This window comes from Pocillopora damicornis, chromosome 7 (assembly GCF_964200805.1).
Source record: "Pocillopora damicornis chromosome 7, jaPocDami1.2, whole genome shotgun sequence".
In the NCBI taxonomy this organism is placed as follows: Eukaryota; Metazoa; Cnidaria; class Anthozoa; order Scleractinia; family Pocilloporidae; genus Pocillopora; species Pocillopora damicornis.
Window position 1 is genome coordinate 25390051 of NC_142676.1, and position 19814 is coordinate 25409864.

General features: G+C 39.5%; 1 protein-coding gene across 3 annotated transcripts; it reads right to left on the reverse strand.

The window, feature by feature from the left end:
- Positions 1-1919: 1919 nt before the first annotated feature.
- Positions 1920-12460, reverse strand: LOC149043302 (uncharacterized). Of its 3 annotated transcripts, none has more exons than XM_089211895.1 (3): positions 12141-12460; positions 3864-4582; positions 1920-3381 (listed from the first exon to the last, which is right to left on the reverse strand). In XM_089211895.1, the coding sequence occupies exons 2-3, from the start codon at positions 4561-4563 to the stop codon at positions 2342-2344; spliced, it is 1740 nt and encodes a 579-aa protein (XP_089068021.1). In that variant the 5' UTR covers positions 4564-4582; positions 12141-12460; the 3' UTR covers positions 1920-2341. The 3 variants fall into 3 exon arrangements, with proteins under 3 accessions (XP_089068021.1, XP_089068023.1, XP_089068022.1); XM_089211897.1 differs by lacking the exon at positions 12141-12460 and adding an exon at positions 6897-7014; XM_089211896.1 differs by lacking the exon at positions 12141-12460 and adding an exon at positions 6749-6988.
- Positions 12461-19814: the final 7354 nt, after the last annotated feature.

Sequence of the window (19814 nt, forward strand, 5' to 3'; positions counted from 1 at the left end):
GTCAGCTGGGAGTGAACAACCCAAAAGCTGGTACGTTTTGTTTTGGGAGTTTTACTTCTCTAGAAAAGAAATCAAAGTGAACAAAATACATTCTCAATTCGGTTGATTTAGCACAGTGACCGCCCAGAAAAAAATAAACTTTGCAGATAAGTATAAAAAAAGATAGCAAAGAGAGTCTGTTTGAGTGTGTTTAACTGAGGAGAGGATCGCAATGATTAGCTGAAAGTCAACAACATTCCCTTAAAGGTTAAGCTGAATGATAAAATCACCTGAAATTGTACTCAGGGTGTGTTTCTGTTCAGAAATTTAGAGAAAGAAAGGAGTAAGTTTGGATGATAAATCAATAACTTTATGAAAAACTGAAACCATGAAAAAATATCTGTACAGACACTTCACTTGATCTACCTTTAGTTTAACCATGCACTGCTCCACCTACTGGAAATTCAAAAAATAAAATGATAGTAGCGTCGTGGTAGCTTGGTTGTCAATGGCGTTCGTCTTCTTGAGTGTCAGTAATGTGCTGTTAAGTTTGCGTTGAAGCGCAGGAGTCGGGTCACGTTTGAGTTCTCTGTAAGTCTGTTTGGCGTTAACAAGTGCGTCCATTTTGTTGTGATAGTCAGTCTTGTCCATGACAATAGTAACTCGTCCTTTGTCAGCTGGTAGAATAACTATGTCCTTGTCGTTTCTCAGTCGTTTAAGGGCATGTTGTTCGTCTTTAGTCAAGTTGCTGTCATGTAGTGACGCTGATTGTATAGTGGAAGCAATTCTACTTCTGATGTTATCCTTAGTAGACTAAGGTAGCTTTCGTTGTCGAGACAGAGCCGCCTCAACACTAGATACAATAGCTTCGGTCGGTAACCGTTTTGGAGTAACTGAGTGTTTCAGTCCGTATGACAGTACACGAGTTTCATTCTTGTCTAAGGGATGGGAAGAGATGTTTCTTACCCAGTTGTCGTCCGGTTTACTTCGTCTCTGTTCTTTGTTGCGTAGAAGTCGTGTCAGTGTTTGTTGATGCCCAGTACGGGCACGTTCAGTCGCTTTGTTGACTCGTTTGTCGGCAATAGTCGTAATAGTTTCAAGTAATTCAGTAGGTATCAGTTGGTTCAGTTTGTCGTGTAGTTGTTGTCTTTTGTTATTGTAGCGTTTGAGTCTTCTTTGGCAATCATTTATCCGCGCTTTGACCAGTCGTCTGCAGGTGGCTTTGACGATCTGGATAGCCTCCTGTGTGACGGGGGACTTAAGTTTAAGCCCGGCCGGAACAAGGCCGTGATCTTTACAGCGGTGATTAAACCAGAGTTGTTGTGGTATTCGTCTGGCAGTGCTTACGTACGTGATGTAGTCGTTCGCAAGTCTTTCGCTCTGTCGTCCAAGTGAACGTAGTACAGTAAATGGTTTGAACCCGGGGGTAACATGTAATAGTGTAGTTTGATCGTCCGGGTGAGTGTAGTCCTGAGAAGGACTGTTGTAGGTGGTAGTGACTGACGTTTCGACAACCCGAGCGGAAGTCATCATCAGAGTCAAGTGAAGACAACAATGAAATTGGGTATTACTTTCAATCTATGCACTTTCACCGGCTTTTCATTTGTTCGCTGACTCGCGCTTGGTCTTGGCTCATTTGCTATTGTAAGCTTTCCTTCTCATCCACATGAAAACCATAAAATTGCAAATGGGAAGACAGATTTGCCACTCGTGTGTGAAAATAGAATTGTGAAGCTGAAAAATTTTAGAAAATGGCTGTTGATTCAGTTACAGCCTGTTGACATGACTCTGTAAGGCCCTCACCGAAACCTTTCTTAGTCCTGTTTTTTTAGCATGTCACACCTTTGCCGCCCTTTCTCTAACAGGCCTCAATGGGCTGTTTTTAAACTTTAAAAACCTTGACTGAAAGTGGTCAGGGAGAGAATAGAAGGCTACCTGAATTTCTGATAATTACGTAAATCTTCGTTACTTTATTCTCTATAAAAGTATTGTATGAAAACAGTCGTCGTCTCTTCTACCGGGATAAACAAACATCCAATCCGTCTTTGAAGTGTTTTTATCATGATTTACCGGATACAGAAGTATCACTCACAATCACATATATTTCTTTTAATCGAGCCATACACCGGTGACTGGTACAGACGCGTGATTATGACCTTAAAATAAACCAGAACTTTAAGCCCTAACAACAAGTTTGTGAAGGAAATATCGCACCTACAGCTAAACTTACACCGAACAATTGACCATATTTCTAATGTCGACTTATAATTTATCAAAATATACCCAATAGCATGAATTGCAAGTTCAAGCATTGCAGCAGGTTTGGGATCAGGCAGTGAAAACGGAATGTCTAAATCATTTTTCATTTGGACTTGAACTTCTTTCCCCGACTTGCCTTCCCTTTTTTGCCAAGTACTTCATCTCGCATGGCGGGTATGATTCCCTTATTGAAGGCGACGCTTAACAGCTCATCGACATCTTTGATGTTGGGATATTCACGCATTGCCCACTTGAGATACACCAGGAATTCATTCCAGTCGATGTATCCATCATTATCCATGTTGATAGCTTGCAAGGCCTTCTGTGTGTCTTCGCACTTGAAGCATCCAAAGTAAGGCGCCATGAACCCGTTGTAGAAGGAGCAGAAAATCAGCTGATCATCATCCGGTTGTCCTTCCTTGATGTCCCACGTGTTCCATATACTGCGAACCGCTGCAATTAGATGTTGGGCGTGTACACTCTTCACTTCGGCTTTTGCGATAACTTCTGACATCTTTGTGGTGAGTTTTCCTCCTGATCGATCAAACAACATGGCGATGCCGGCTGCACTCATATATTCTTCTTTAGTGTTGCCCGTCAGGTCTTCAATCATTTGTTTCTTCATTGCAGTAGCCATTGCCTCTGTAAACTGCCCATCCTTACCAAATAGATCTTCCAGCCTTTCCACGATCATACGCTCGGAGGCAAGTGTACTGATCCTCTCCGGGGATTCTTCTCCAAAGAACTCAGCCAGGTCAAAGTCAGTTTCCCCAACGGTTCCACCTGCTATACTTCCAAAGTCAAATGCTAAGTCCAGCGCCCTGTTGCCATAGATGACTTGCTTGGGATGGGGTGGAAGGCCAGTGGTGATCTTAGTCACATTAGATGCAGCATCCCTCAGGGCAGGGCAGTTGTAGCGTTTTAGGACCTTTTCGTTCCCCATTCGAACGAGGTTCATCAGCGTGACTGTAGAACACGCGTGACCAAGAGCAGCTCCTTCCTCACAAACGCTTGCCCAGATACCGTTAGCTCCGTTTATAAGGCATTCAAGCTGCACCATTTCTCCAAGAGCCCACTTCTTGTGAACATGAGCCAAGAGATGTCCAGAGGTCCACCCATGGGAATCCATGATCTTACGTATACCTCGATAATATGACAAATACCCAAGTTAGTATGTAAAGGTTAAATCACATCGCCATCCAAGTGATATTGCGTAAGGAGATATTGGTAAGCAAGCCTTAACTTTTACAGCTGGAAAATCTTTAAAGCATGTTCTTACTTTGATCCTGATATGCTCCTTGGATAATTAAGCAGTAATATCGCCAAGGACATTAAGACAGAAACAACAACAACAGACAGCAACAATAACAGCAACAACACGGACAACCAAAAGACTGATTAAATGAAAACATTCTGTAGAGAAGTGTATTAACTGCATTGTTTTAACGTTACAATTTTGTTTGATGTATTGTTTGTTTCAAGCCCTGTGATCACTTATTGATTAATATTTGTCTCTGATATGACTCCACCTGTTTTTTCAATATGATCATCTCTTGTCATCAGTGTCGGGACCAGAAGAAATATATCACATACAGGAGTGTCAACTATTTAGCGAGCAAGCTTACCAGCAGTCCAGGCGCCAACCTCCTCTGGTAAAAACTTGCCCGTTGGCTCCTCAAACATGATTCCAAAAGGACGCTCAGCTTCAGGCATGGACGCGATGTAGTCCACGAGACTGAACAGCCGCTCCATTTCATAGACCATGGCATCCGGAAAGTCTCGTAGATTCACCATGATCTTGGCATCTTGGGACAGATTTTTTCGGCTCCATTCGAATCTTTCGGTCAGCAGCGTGAAAATATCATCCATGGTGAACTTTTCCCAGTTGATACTTTTTATGGCCAAATCTATCTCTATGATAGGATTGATCAATCCCTGCTCTTGCATCTTTCTCAGACCCACTGGAATAGTTTTGGTGTCAGGAATACCTTGAGAGACCGAGTCGATAAACTCACTGAATGCAAATAGGTTACCCAGGTCTTCTTTGCCTTCTTCACACTCACGGACGATCTCAGCGACCCAGGAGTCATCCACGCGTGGCATATGAGAATAGGCTGCCACAATCTTGAACTGGAATCTACACTTTCTGACTTCATCGTAAATCTTACGCTTATTTTCCAGTGTGTGCCCACGAAGCTGACCCACAGTGCTCTCACGAAGTGAGTTGTCCAGCACAATGAGGTCCAGGTCTTTCAGTCTGGCTCGCTTCCTTTTCTCTTGCTCGATGTTATCATTGACCTCCTGTATAAGGTCTTCAAATGGCATGTTGTGGCAGATCTAAATTCTTAAAGAAAAAGATAAGAAATAAGATTTTTAATTCCCACGATTAACGTAAATGTTCACCCAGCTTTATACCAATCTTTAAGAATTCTTTTATAAACAGAGCTGAACGGTATGAATGTGCGAGAGGACGTTTTGTGAAATACGAGGAGGCGAATCCCTTGCTTGGTTGGTGAGAACATGCATGGAATAACTTAACTGAAAACGAATTTTATGGTTGGTGCAACACCTAGATTCGTATTGGATTTTTGTTGACGTCAGTGTTGTTTTTCTTTATTATAAAGTCAGTTGATTAATCATACCTTTTTTATAGATGTTTATTCCTAAATAAGACAAAACAGTCAATGGACCGTGTGCCATTAAAAAGTGTGCAGTGAATAAACCATGATATCTTTTGCGTTCCACTTCAGTCACAATTGTATTTTCAGAGTCAGACTTACAATGCAATATGATTTATTAGTGTTATTCATAATGAACTTTAACAGCAAATACGTTATCTTTCCAACTCAAATTTTAATTTTAGAGAGCAACAGTAGTTGCAGGTTGAAAAACCAAAATCATCAATAAGAGTTATGTTATTCCTGCCAAAAGACTACTTCGTCTTTTGGCAGGACTAACAGTGATATTAAAGCAAGTTTTAAACGGCAGAAAGGCCAGAAACTACAACGGACACACAGGATGTGAGTAAGTTTTATTGAATTTAGGTGAAAAAATGTTTATAAAAGTTGAAACTAAAATGTTCATATTTTGAAATATTTCTCGTTGTAAATCGACCACATTTCGTTCCTCATAGTATTACTTATATCGTGTTCAAATTGTCAACGTTTTCTCTCGTAACTTAACACCGAGTCGCAACGGGTGACGCTTTCATGAATGAATCGTTGACTTTTTCTCGAGACGTGAGGTTAGGCCGCTTGTAAACTGACGAAGAAAAACGCTGACAAGCATAACAAAATACATTAACGAGAAAAAAAATATAGAACGAAATAAACAAATACGAATAACACGAAAAATAATTAGCAAGCGCTTATATCTTACATAACCTTAAGTGGAGGCTAAGTTCGGTAGACAAAGGCGATCATCGCTCCAGGTTTTCGATGCAGAAAGTTGCACCATTTTTTCTTACTGGGAAGAAAAACGTTTCTTTTGTTCGTGTCTGCCCTGTAACCCTTAGGGCCGTATTTGCAGACAGAATTCTTTTTTAAATTCTACAGAAGAGTTGAAGAAGTATTCTCTTAGTGATAAAAACTAGACTGACCGAGCGAAGAGGAATCTGGAAAAAGGACCCTCGAATTAGTTAGACCTTTACTGAAACTAAACCATGACGAGCTTTGCGTCGGAAAAATTTTATGCAAATTAGCTGGCTGCACATTCAATGTGCAGCCAGCTAATTTGCATAAGTAATTCAAGCCAAGGTGGCATGAAGGTCTACGTAAGGTTACCTCCGACAAACCCTTCTTTATACAGGTCATGGTTTTTAACTTTTTAAGTCCAGAAACTGTGTTGATTAGATAATCCAGAGAATACACATTGCTTCCAACTGATGGTCTCCTCGTTCGGCTTCAAGCTTCGGCGCAATGCAATTATTCTTATATATATAATGACCTTTTATGTGCGAAGGTTTCAGTTTGGAACGGCATTTTTAGCTTTTCCGAAGACATCAGTCTTCTCAAAATCGATCATCGGTATAGGAAAGATTAAGAATAACCCTCAGGTATACACTACCCAAGAGGGTATGCAAGAGATGAAAAATAACCCTCAGGTACGCAAGAGATTAAAGGTAATCCTCAGGTATACACCACCCAAGAGGGCACGAAAAATTGAATTCACACTTATTTATATCAGGAGACCGCTCTTTGTTTGGACTCTTTTTTTTTTTACTGAAATTTGAGGCATCCACCATTATCTTGTATAATTATTATCCTTTACTAGTTCCCGAATGTCTTTGTCAAGCACGGCTATTCTTGACTGACATCATTGCAATTTCCCATGATATTTCGACTGGAGGTGTTTCCCGCCTAAAGGGTACGGTCGAGGGCAATTTGATTTACCGCATCAATAACAAGATTATATTTTGAGACCTTGCCAATCCATCTGCTGGATTTCTCCCTGTCTAATTATTCCGGCACAGAGACCAATTGAAGATATAACATGCATGTTATTTGGTTACCTGGCATTGAACGAACAGCCTTTGTTGGCGCGCTTGAGACCTGCTGGCGGGACAGAACGTATTGTAGTCATCGCGGAATCGACGAAACAATTCGTTCTTTGCAAAAGCTTTCGGCCTGATTTCACATTAACTTTTCGTTAGTACATACCAGGACTTTTTGGGGTCGAGATTGGATCCCGTAACTATAGAAAGCTCTGCCGATCGATCGAAGACTTCAGCCTCCATGATAAGATCGCGCCAAGTGATTTTAATGCCAGATTTCTTGTGTTTTCGTAATTGAAATTCGAGCATAGATGCAGTATTAATAATTAGGTGAACCTTTAACTTATAGTCAACAGGTTTAAGTAACCGCACAGACACCTACCGACCGCAAACGTTGATGTAATTCTCTACACTGATGACAGAAATATAGCGCCTCCGTAGAATGCATGCTGCGAATTTTTTTCGGGGCCAAAGCTCCTCATGACAGATCAGTAAAAAACAGTTTTTTATATAGTTCATGCTCTCAAGCGAAACGATAAACATGTTTAGGTTTCCAGGAGCATCTAACCACACAGGGTCCGTTGGAATTGGCTGCGGGGCAGCTCGTGGTTTGTTTTATAATGAACTGCATTCGGTTTCTGTGGTTTCTGTGGTCTCAAGATCTCGTTTGTGATTTGTTACAAGACAATCAACATTCCAGGCATATATTAGATGTTTACGGTTTTGCAAGTTTGACTATAATTCAGAGTTTTAGGGAGAATGCTATAATCTAAAATATCTTATCAATAAAGGGCAAAATTACTGAGCGCTGATTGGTTGAGAGAGAGGGCATTTTTTTCTTAATCGAGGGCATTGTTAGTAATCAAGAGAGGGCATGATTACCTGTTAATGACTGGCTAATCCGTTGCATAGCAACCGTTCGTTATCTTGAAATTTGTTATCAAGTTTTTGTTGCAACAATGGCTTGTCGTTTTATTGAAGCGGACGACGAATTAATTGAACTTTTGAAATGCGAAAGTGAAAACAAAAACACAAAACGAAGCACAGGCTATTGGAAAGGAATTCTAATAATAGACTGCGCGCGTGATTTTCCTTCGTATAAATTTTGCCCTTTTTTGATAAACAAGTAATCCCATGAGACCTCGTACTATTAAGGATTAATTGCACTTGAGTTTTCAAAATTTTCCAAATTGCTGGTTTTCACGTGACGTCACTAAATTTCAGACTTCAGAACTATTGATCCTCCTGAGATTTTACTTTCATGATGTATTAGAGCAACTAAAAACTAATATTCAGACAAATTTTCACTCCAAATGGGTTCTTGGTTTAGTGATAGACTACTCTTGAATTTCTAAGCTTTTGCGTGACGTGGCCTTTACATGACGAGCGAGAGAGCTGTTATGTTGGTTTAAAAGGTGACTTATTTAGGGAAATTCAGCTATCTGAACAGTTCTTGTATTAGAATAAAGTATTATTGTTACGTTTATGAGTTCTTAGAGAGATAAATTCACGCTTTTTTAGCAAAACTCAGTGACAGATGTTTCTGCTGGTTTCCGGCCGCCATGTTGGTGCCCATCTAGGTGGGCACCAGCATGGCGGCTCCATACAAATCTCTATAAATTTGGGAAAAACGTTTCTCCACATATCTTCCGTAAGAAAAATTGCTGTGACCTGAATCTTGGCGAGAGTCTTTACATATCTAGCTTCTTTCTATTTCCAGATTCTAGACTAAATCGATTGAACGGTTTTTATTTTGATCTATTTTGAATGGCGTGACACTGAAAACCAGCAATTGCCAAATTTTGGAAAATTTTGAAAACTCTCGTGCAATTAATCCTTAATAGTACTTGGCCTCATGTGATTACCTATACTAACAAAGTACAAACGGCGGGCTATAAAAGTATGAACCGGAGAACCAAAAAAAAATTCTCCGGGACTTTTACCCGACAATTCGCGGTACGAAAGACAAGGAAGATTTGCGTGTGTGATAGTTTTCGCTAAATGGCTACTGCTGTCGACCGATAACTAAAAGGGAAAGAACAAAAACGCTCCATTATTCGCAATAGAGCTATAGTTTAGGGGCTTGAAAGGGGTTCATGAGGGAAAAGCCCGACTTCAAGTCGTGGGCAAGCGGCAGAACCAGTGAGCTGTGACGCGAAGTAAAGCCGAAAACAGTCACGTTTAGGCTTAAAAATTATTAACTAGCACTCGTATGACTTTTCTCGTGCAGTTTGGGATCGTAAATTTTTCAGACTACAAATTAAACTCGCGCCACGGGCTCGTGCAATTTGGTTAGCTTTCGAATAATTTATTCGTGCTGATTTATCCTAACTAGCACTCGAAATCATGTGATTACCTATTCAAACAACAGCCTTAGAATCTATTTATGTCATCAACTCAGTAGGTAAAAACTAATTATCTTAAAGTAATAGCCCAAAGGACGCAGCACCACAGTTTCTTTAGAAACTTGTCCCTTTTACTCACAGTTTAGACAGAGAGACTTAGCGCTATCGAATAACGATAGTTCAGATATTATTCGTTGGCGAGTTCATTATATAAATAGACGCTTTTAGCTGTTATGGCTCAAGTTTGCTTACGCTTCCCACCTTTTCAAACATCTGTCTCCTGAGACACCAACGATCAGAATTCTAAATCCTCCGCTGTTCATATTTAAAGGAAATTACACAGAATACATACATAGTTTGGGTCTCGTTATAGAATCTTAGCTCAAGCATCATATTCCACTCATTTTCTGTGACGATTGAATTGTCTGCGAGTTTGCAATTGTTTTTGTTATCGCGTAGGGTGATAGCTTTCGTGTGATAGCTTTTGCTTAATAGTTACTGCTGTCGGCCGATACCCAACAGAGTAAGAACAAAAACGCTCCATTATTCGCAATAGAGCTATAGTTTAGGGGCTTGAAAGGGGTTCATGAGGGAAAAGCCCGACTTCAAGTCGTGGGCAAGCGGCAGAACCAGTGAGCTGTGACGCGAAGTAAAGCCGAAAACAGTCACGTTTAGGCTTAAAAATTATTAACTAGCACTCGTACGACTTTTCTCGTGCAGTTTGGGATCGTAAATTTTTCAGACTACAAATTAAACTCGCGCCACGGGCTCGTGCAATTTGGTTAGCTTTCGAATAATTTATTCGTGCTGATTTATCCTAACTTGCACACGAAATCATGTGATCACCTATTCAAACAGCAGCCTTAGAATCTATTCACGTCATCAACTCAGTAGGTAAAAACTAATTATCTTAAAGTAATAGCCCAAAGGACGCAGCACCACAGTTTCTTTAGAAACTTGTCCCTTTTACTCACAGTTTAGACAGAGAGACTTAGCGCTATCGAATAACGATAGTTCAGATATTATTCGTTGGCGAGTTCATTATATAAATAGACGCTTTTAGCTGTTATGGCTCAAGTTTGCTTACGCTTCCCACCTTTTCAAACATCTGTCTCCTGAGACACTAACGATCAGAATTCTAAATCCTTTGCTGTTCATATTTAAAGGAAATTACACAGAATACATACATAGTTTGGGTCTCGTTATAGAATCTTAGCTCAGGCATCATATTCCACTCATTTTCTGTGACGATTGAATTGTCTGCTAGTTTGCAATTGTTTTTGTTATCGCGTATGGTGATAGCTTTCGCTTAATAGTTACTGCTGTCGGCCGATACCCAACAGAGTAAGAACAAAAACGCTCCATTATTCGCAATAGAGCAATGGTTTAAGAGCTTGAAGGGGGTTCATGAGGGAAAAGCCCGACTTCAAGGCGTGGGCAAGCGGCAGAACCAGTGAGCTGTGACGCGAAGTAAAGCCGAAAACAGTCACGTTTAGGCTTAAAAATTATTAACCAGCACTCGTATGACTTTTCTCGTGCAGTTTGGGATCGTAAATTTTTCAGACTACAAATTAAACTCGTACTACGGGCTCGTGCAATTTGGTTAGCTTTCGAATAATTTATTCGTGCTGATTTATCCTAACTTGCACACGAAATCATGTGATTACCTATTCAAACAACAGCCTTAGAATATATTCACGTAATCAAATCAGTTGGTAAAAACTAATTATCTTAAAGTAATAGCCCAAAGGACGCAGCACCACAGTTTCTTTAGAAACTTGTCCCTTTTACTCACAGTTTAGACAGAGAGACTTAGCGCTATCGAATAACGATAGTTCAGATATTATTCGTTGGCGAGTTCATTATATAAATAGACGCTTTTAGCTGTTATGGCTCAAGTTTGCTTACGCTTCCCACCTTTTCAAATATCTGTCTCCTGAGACACAAACGATCAGAATTCTAAATCCTTCGCTGTTCATATTTAAAGGAAATTACATAGAATACATACATAGTTTGGGTCTCGTTATAGAATCTTAGCTCAGGCATCATATTCCACTCATTTTCTGTGACGATTGAATTGTCTGCTAGTTTGCAATTGTTTTTGTTATCGCGTATGGTGATAGCTTTCGCGTGCTGGCTTTCGCTTAATAGTTACTGCTGTCGGCCGATACCCAACAAAGTAAGAACAAAAACGATCTATTATTCGCAATAGAGCTATGGTTTAAGAGCTTGAAAAGGTTCTTGAGGGAAAAAGGCATAGGCAAGCGGCAGAACTAGTGAGCTATGACGCGAAGTAAAAACAACTAAAGAAGAAAACAGTCACGTTTAGGCTTGAAAATTATTAACTAGCACTCGTATGACTTTTCTCGTGCAGTTTGAGATCGTAAATTTTTCAGACTAAAAATAATCTCGCGGTACGGGCTCGTGCAATTTGGTTAGCTTCTGAATAATTTACTCGTGCTGATTTATCCCAACTTCACTCGAAATCATGTGATTAGCTATTTAAACAACAACTTTAGAATCTCTTCACGAGCAATTCACTTTATCAACTCTGTTGGTAAAAACTAATTAGGTCTCGTTATAGAATCTCAGCTCTAGCTTCAAATTCCATTCATTTCCTGTGACGATTGAATTGTCTAATATTTGCGATTGCTTTTGTTAGCAGCGCAGATGGATTGCTTCGTCCTGTATCGATCACGGTTGGTTGACCAAAAATTTTAACATCTGTACAAGCAGTTTTCGTTTTCTTCTTCGAGCCTGAGCGTTTACAAGCGTTCTTTATCTTACCGGTGAAAGCATTTGTTTAAAGCCAAATAATAGCACGAGTGAAAAATAAATGACATGAAAAGAGATTGGAAGCTACCACGAAGAGCTTCCACAATTGAATCACTTGTGTCCCTGCTTATAAACCCCGTTCACACACCTAAATCAGCCAAATACGGTCGAATGCAACATTCGAACTGAAAGTGTTCCGGCTGATGAGGGGTAGGGAAAGGTGTTACTCTAACAAGACATTCAGAAGGTAGGAAGAAAGAGCTAAGAGAATTAAAAGGCGTTATACTTACCGGACTGTTCACTTCGCGTCAACCAGTTAAATCAGAGGCAAATGATGCTATGACAGGAAACGTTTCTCAAGTACCTATCCAAACGTGGCAAGTAATTGACCAACAGGAAAAAATAAAAAGACCTGTCAAAACAGGCGTGGGAGGCAACGTCAACAGACAACAAAGAGCTGGGTGGATATCACGCTACTGTGCCCTTATCTCCCTCGCAAATGAAACGAAAAGTTCAGAGCTTTTCGGGTCTCAAAAACATTATGGAGAATATTGCTATTTTTGATAGAGTGTAAAGGGTTAGTTTGAGGTAATCACATCTCCATGACAATAGACTTAGCGTGGGCACGATTTGAAAAAAGGGAGGAGTTTTTAAACTCCTCCCTTTTTTCAAATCGTGCCTATGCGAAACCTAATGTCATGGAGATGTGATTACCTCAAACTGACCCTTAACACCCTGTCAACAATAGCAGTATTCTCCATACAGTTTTACATACATGGTTCTCACAAGGAAAGTTTGTTAATAATCAAGAAATGTTAGGCTTTATGACACCGAAAGAAGCGCGGTAATCGAGCGCCGAAAAGCTCTGAACTTTTCGTTTCATTTGTGAGGGAGATGACGACGCAGCAGCGTGATATCCACTGCACCCAGCTCTCTGTTGTCTGTTGACGTTGCCTCCCGTGCCTACATGCTGTTTTGACAGGCCTTTTTATTTTTCCCTGTTGGTCAATTATTTTGCATTTCTTTGATAGCTACTCGAGAAACGTTTCCTGTCATAGCGTCATTTACTTCTGATTTAGGTGACGATCTCTGTAAGAGCGGTCCGAGGCGTTCCGCATTGGAGAAAAGTTTTGCCTCAAACTTTGCCCATTAAACTATCTTTTGTGGTAAGTTACTAAAACCACACTGGTTTCTGGAAATACGTTCAAATAAAACATTCAGAGCTTTCAATAATCAAAGCTGAAAAAGGCCCTTTTTTGACCTCTTGAGACATCGAAAATTCTAAAAGTTGACAAGCTCGCTCTCCGTTACACACTGCATGCAGCAAGAAATCGTTTGCATTCCCGAATTGTGTGATATATGAGGGATTTGGAAAGTGTTTCAAATCTGATATGTGTTTATTCAGAAGTTCGCCATAATTTATTTAAAAACACCCGTTAGACAGTGTGGGGAATTAGTAAAGATAGCCCACACTGTCTCGTCTTCACTAGATTTTTATTCTTCTCCTCTTCTATTCTCGCTAGGTTTCACAACTGTCACAACTCCTCGACTCGACTGATATAAAAGATTACTTCGACTGAAAGCTAAATAAACCACAGACAATTGTTCCTTATCTTTGCGGGACACCTTAGTTAAAAAAAGAACGCTGATTGGCTAGATACGAATCTTCCAGACATAAGAATAACAAAATTTCCAGACAAACATTTCACAATCGCTATTTGATATCTATGCTATTATTCTGTTTCCGACAACAGCTTTCTGAAATTGGTCAAAAGTACTCTTTCTTTTGTGGGTGATATTTCTCAAGTCCAGACCAGACCATTGAAAAATCCGGTTGATTTCTTCTAATAAGATATTCCAAAGCATAGAAATGTAAAAACATGTTGCAATTATTAATTTTTTTCGCCTTAGTGACTTCAAACTTTTGGTGATTTTGCTAGCGTGACAGCAGAATTATGCAAATTAGTCCGTTGAGCAAACTCCGACCGTTTATTTTGGTAGCCGCATAAATCTTAGATTTTAACCATTTCAAAAAGGAAAGATAGTAGGGCAGAGCTTTTACAACGCACTGATTGGTTTTATAAACATTTTAAAGGGCTAAATTCTAGCAAATGATTGTGTCTCGTGACAAAAAAAGTGAACAAAACGTATCGAATATCACATTGATTAGCGTTCGGTTAACGTGTTAATGAGAAACTTTTTTTTAAAAAATTAGTTTCTGTTCTTTTTATATTTGAGTTTATAGAGCTTAAGCTGATCAAACCTTTATGAGCATTTCAGAACCAAACTACAGGATTTTATTAAGTTCCTCCTTTTTGGCGAAGTCCGTGGAGCAGTTCGAAAAAAAATCGAAAAGTGAAGAAAAAACATTTGTTAGTGCTTTACTCCAAGAGCTCCTAGCGGCGTGCTAATATCTTTTTTTCTCTTTTTAGGCCTGATTTTTTTTTAACTCGCGCGACGGACTTAGCCCAAAAGGAGCGACTGCACGTAATCTACAACACCACATACTGAAATTCACCGTGACCAGTGACTCAGTCACGTAATTCAATCGTGTACTTTAGGTAGCGATAACGTGATTTTTTGCGAAGAATGCTAGCCTAGTCACACCCTGATAGCAAAGTTGGAACCATGGAAACTTTTTCTGTTGCTTTTGTTGCTTTAATGACTTTGTGCAGTGCGTCATCTGGTGAGTTTGTCCTCCTGAACTTTGCTTTTTCTTGAAAATTTTTTTGTTGACATCTTTTGGTTCCTTATATCCGGCTTAAAAGCATAAATTATTACGGAGCTATTACGCCAAAATCAATACGTGCATTAACATCATTGCCTACGCTAGTACAAACTGAAAGCTATGCTCCTATGCGTTCTAGCTCGTCTATAATTCAGAAAAAAACAGTAAATCAGCCAAATGCGGTCGAATGCATTATTCGAAACTGAAAGTGTTCCGGCTGATAAGGAGAAACAAGATTCACAACGGTCGGGAGGGAGAGGTGTGTGCGTGTGTGTGTGCGTGTGTGTGTGTGTGCGTGCGTGCGTGCGTGTGAGTGTGTGTTCAACCATGGAAAAGGTAAGGCTTCGAACTCTTACGCAAATCCCGGAACGTGCCGTGTAGAGTTAGGAATCCATTGTGGCTGAAATTGTATACTTAAACCCTTTGGACATACCACGGCTAATTTAGCCTTTTATATCTTAATTAATTCTTTTTTTATATCTTAATTTATTCTCCCAACACATTTCTTTTTAAACTTAGTGGTAGAAATGAAACTTTCAAGCTGCTCCGTTTTTCGATTCTCCTATCTTTGTGCTGGACAAAATGTTGTTTCAAAGACAAGTTAGTTTCGAGTCATTCCAGGGAAATGAACGGATTAATCATTGTTGACGAGAATACCCGACCTGGGGACCGTTTCTCGAATGTCCCGGTAACTTAACGGTCCCGGAGCCATATTTTAGAATCAAACGTTATTGAAAAGGGAAGCAGGCTCTGGCAACCTGACCAGTCCATTTTGTTTCTTTGGCTGCTCGTTTTCTTGTATAATTCTCACAACTTTTCGAAACCTTCATTTTGAATATAAAAACAGAACAACCTTACGGGCCCGTTAGTTTAGTGGGGAGTTTAACAAACGACGGCGGCGACGCCGTGAACAAAGTCGGCTAAAAGATGAACTTATATTTTACCTGCGATTCTTGCGATCCTGTAAAGTCATTTGGCTTGTTTCTCACTGTCAAAACTATTTCGAAATTGAATATGGAACACAGCGTTAAATTAGAAATAGAAACTTAAGAAATTAGCCGTCGTCGTTCACGTTCTCCAGACAACGCAAAGTTTGGTCATTTTGCGTTGTTTCGCAAACAATAGAGAGCTGGGTGGGTATCACGCTACTGTGTCCTTATCTCCCTCACAAATGAAATGAAACGTTCAGCGCTTTTCGGGGCTATTACCACGTTTCTTTCGATGTCATAAAGACACCAGCATTCAGTTTCTTTGGGTTCAATGCGGATAAACAGCCTAACAGTTCACTTTTCTGCTTTGGCATCTATTTGCCCCTTAACCAAAAGAGTGACCAGCACTGAATGTAATTCTCCAAACAATGTCACCCCTGAATCAAAATCTCTGGTCATGAGAATAAAAGAAATAATCACTAAGCTAACACTGCTAAGCATCAACCTTTACGCAACATTTACCAGAAGCATTTATGTGTTACAACCGTGACACTGCAGTATTTTAGATTGTAGATTTGTTGCTACCTTTTTCGTGTGGACCCTGTTGTTATATACAGGAAGCGTGTATACGCAGACGTTTTACTCACGAGGACGACACAGAATATTTTCAAAACTCAGTTTTCAGCTTAAAAACCACCTGAGTATTATTTGTCACGGAAAAATTAAGTAAATTGAAAAGATTCTTACCCTTTTGACTGGTTTTATTTTTCACTTTCTATATCTTACTTCCTGGTTGCGTTTAGCAGATTTTTTAATGGAGTCTTTCTGCCCCAGGGCTAATTTGTGTGCGACAGACAAGTCTCTCGAACGAGAAGTTATATCCAGTACTTTTGAATGACCTTAGAGCTTATAGAAATCTAGCAAGGCGAAGGGAAGTGGTGATTGCGAAAGTTACTAATAAATAGTATAGGACCAGAGTTGGCGGTACGAGATCAAAAAATGATCGCCTTCAAAATGGTACTTTCCATATTATGGAGATTATTTGACGAAATCATGTGTTGAAATTATTTAATGAAATCATTTGATGGAATTGTTTAATGGAATCATTTGATGGAATTGTTTTGTATATTTTTCTATACTATGGGAGACTAGTGCTATGATCTCACATCATTTTTCCATTGCGAGACATTCTCAGAAAACAGGGAAGTCAATGTTCATGACACCTCTCTAAGGTGCAATATGATTTGTGTAGCGTCTCAAACAGCTTCTCCTCATTTCCATTTCCTTACTTGTTTTAACAATAACTTTTTCTTCGTGATATCTCGTGACGAGCTCTGTTAAAAAGAGCGATATCGATACTCTTGTTTTGAAAATATTTTCGTAGAAACCTTGATCTATTGTAAAACAAAGCCGTAGTACCAAAGGCTATTAATCTATCATTTCCACCATTGTTTTCTTTATCCAAGAACTGTATGCAGAATGAAGTATAGGGCTGTGAGGAACTTTCCCAAGTTTTTCCTACAACGCTAAGTAAATTTTGTGGATCAAGCACCTATGGTATGATATCATCAGATGTTTTTCCCGCTTGTCTACGAAGAGACTGCTCTTTAACAATTTATGTTCTAATGTTGGTAAACTCCTTTGTGCTTCTTATCGAATCATGCGCACCTGTCAAGAAACTCTTACTCTGAACAACAGAGAACACCATGTTAAATTAAGCAAGGTCATGTGTGACAAGTGTCCTGCATACTGCCTAGATTCGCAATTCCTGACGCTTCGCGTAGATAAGTAGAGTAAGAAAGATGAAAAAAAACTCCATGTCGTCCATAGTAAGGTGCCTTTGATTTTTTCAAGACCATAGGATTTTCGGGTGATTTTGTAACATTACTATCAAATACGGGATTGAATTTTACATTTTCGGGAAGGTAGACACCTTTACTTGCAAAGATAACTTTTCACTTACGGAATTTCTTTAGTAAGAGTTCCATTTGAATCGGCACCTGGAGAGTTTGGATCGTAGGGAGTGTCAAGCTGATTTTCGCCATAACACTCATACCCAAACACTCAAAAAAATCGTTCGTGTAACCGCGGCTTTAGAACAGGGTCTTGGTCTGCGTTTGTTGCGCACTGATATTGACGAAGTTTTTCATCCTCTGGAAAAAAGAACAAACAAAAAACAAAAACCGAGATAAATTGAATCCTTTGAGAGATGAATGACTGAACGCCGCTGAAGGTTTTATGTACCGTGAACATGGCATCTGATTTTCCAGACGGCAAGATTTGTGAGACAAGATAAGAAGCAAGTCTATTGTCTTTTCACTCTTCTGATCTCAAACGACATTTGCCACCGACGATCTTTATTACATTACGGCTTATTTTCGAATACATGTCGGAACATATGGATGCTCGTTACTCGCATTTATTCCCATCGATGTCGACACACTGGTTTCAACAATAAAGAATTTTGAGAGGAAACCCAAAAAGAAACTATCTAATGACAAGGCAAATGCTTACAAAGTATTTAAACCGCGGGCATATTAGTTATTTAATGGCATATGCACCTAGCGCAGAAAAACAGCAATATTCCTTGATATCAATCAATTCTTATGATACACGTGGCCGCTTCATGATGAGCGATCTCAGTTCGCACTTGCCTCTCTAGTTGCTTCAATTGCATTGTATTAAAAGCAATCGCTTTGTTCAAGTTATCCGTGAATGAACACAAGGCATAAAATGATGGTGGCTAAAAAACCTCCGGGTGTAATGAGGACTGATACTCGCTAAGTAATGTTGTCGAAATTTAAGGTTAAGTCCGTCGGCGGTGAGAGTTTTCTAACTCATTTTCATCACAATCGAGCACAAAGTTGCGCACTGGCACAGACACAGCCATCTCTTAAAGAGGTTTATGTGGCCGAAATAAGGCGTCTTCGGGAAGAGAACCACAATTTGAGAATTCGGCACAACTCCATGGAAACCCAGCTGAATGAAGTCGTAGCTCAGCTTCAATAAGCAAATGCTCAAGGACTGCTGCTAAAGCAGAGAATTACAGAGACTAAAAATGTTTTTTATAACACCAAAAAGGACTTCTGGCAATTAACAACGGTAGCCAGAAATAATTAGAAAAGACGAGTCAGGCAACTAGTGGCTCAATCGGTGGAAGGACTGACTAACTTTGACAAAGCTAACTTAATGGTCACTGAAAAATAGCTGTCTTTATGGCCAGGCACTGAAAGAACATAAAACTATCATACGGCAACAATAGTAACGTTAATTATGCGATGCTCTTTGTCGACAAAAAGGAAGGCAGAGTAGTTTAAAACTATCACCTCTTTGTTAAATGCCGCGCACGCCACCAGAGTTTTCACTGGAAGACCAAAGTGGAACGACAACCCGCAAATATCACTGATTTTTTTAAGTCCAGCGATTTAACTCGGTGTTATTCTTAATTCCTAAGAAGTATTTTCCCAAATGCCAATTCTTTCTTCTATTTTGTTTTACGTTACGACTAAAACCTAGATAGTTTCTAACCTCAGGTCCTATTTACAACTACTCGTTTCAGTAGTGTTCTTAGCTGCGAGGATATCCTAATTTCATCTTTCTACCGCAGTGCAAATATGTGAATTTTCATATATCTAAAATCTTCTATCACCTCTTTGTTAAAAGCCGCGCGCGCCGCCAGTGTTCTCACTGCAAGACTAAATTAGAACATTAACTTTTAAATATCATTTTTTCAAACCAATCACTTAAGTTGAGCGTTTTTTATTTCCTGAGTGGTATTTTCCCAAACACAAAATTTTCTTCTTTTTTCTTTACGTTACGAGAGTGAAAGCGTGATAGTATTAATACTAGCGCTTCTTTGATAAGAGCCGCGCTATTAACCAATGCTTTCATTGTTTTAAGACTAAATTACAACGACCACATTGATCCTTTTTTTCCATCCAACGGCTTAATTGGGCGATTTTTCCAGTCCAAAGTGCGAGTTTTCATAGACAAACCGTTTTATTTTCTTTCTTTTCTACGAGTTAGGCAAGTTAGTTTTAAAATTCACAACTCTTGACCAAGTAAAACATCGATAAAAGCTTCATCGTTTTGCGGCGTTGTGCTGCGCGCTATTATCAACTGATCCGAAGTACAGTATGAAGAACTTAGCATTTACAGTTATCTTGTTTGGGGTTAATAACAATAGTGAATAAGCCTTATTACATACTTCTTAAATGGCTATTCGGTATGTAATTCGAAGAGTGAAAAACGCTCAAGACATGTTACACTACGGAATATTTACGCTTATGTTCACATTGAAAACCTTT

Coding starts and splice junctions, on each gene's coding strand:
- LOC149043302 (XM_089211895.1), bottom strand. CDS start 4,563: ATGCCATTTGAAGACCTTATACAGGAGGTCAATGATAACATCGAGCAA. Junction 3,382..3,863: donor GGTTGGCGCCTGGACTGCTG/GTAAGCTTGCTC, acceptor CATATTATCGAG/GTATACGTAAGATCATGGAT.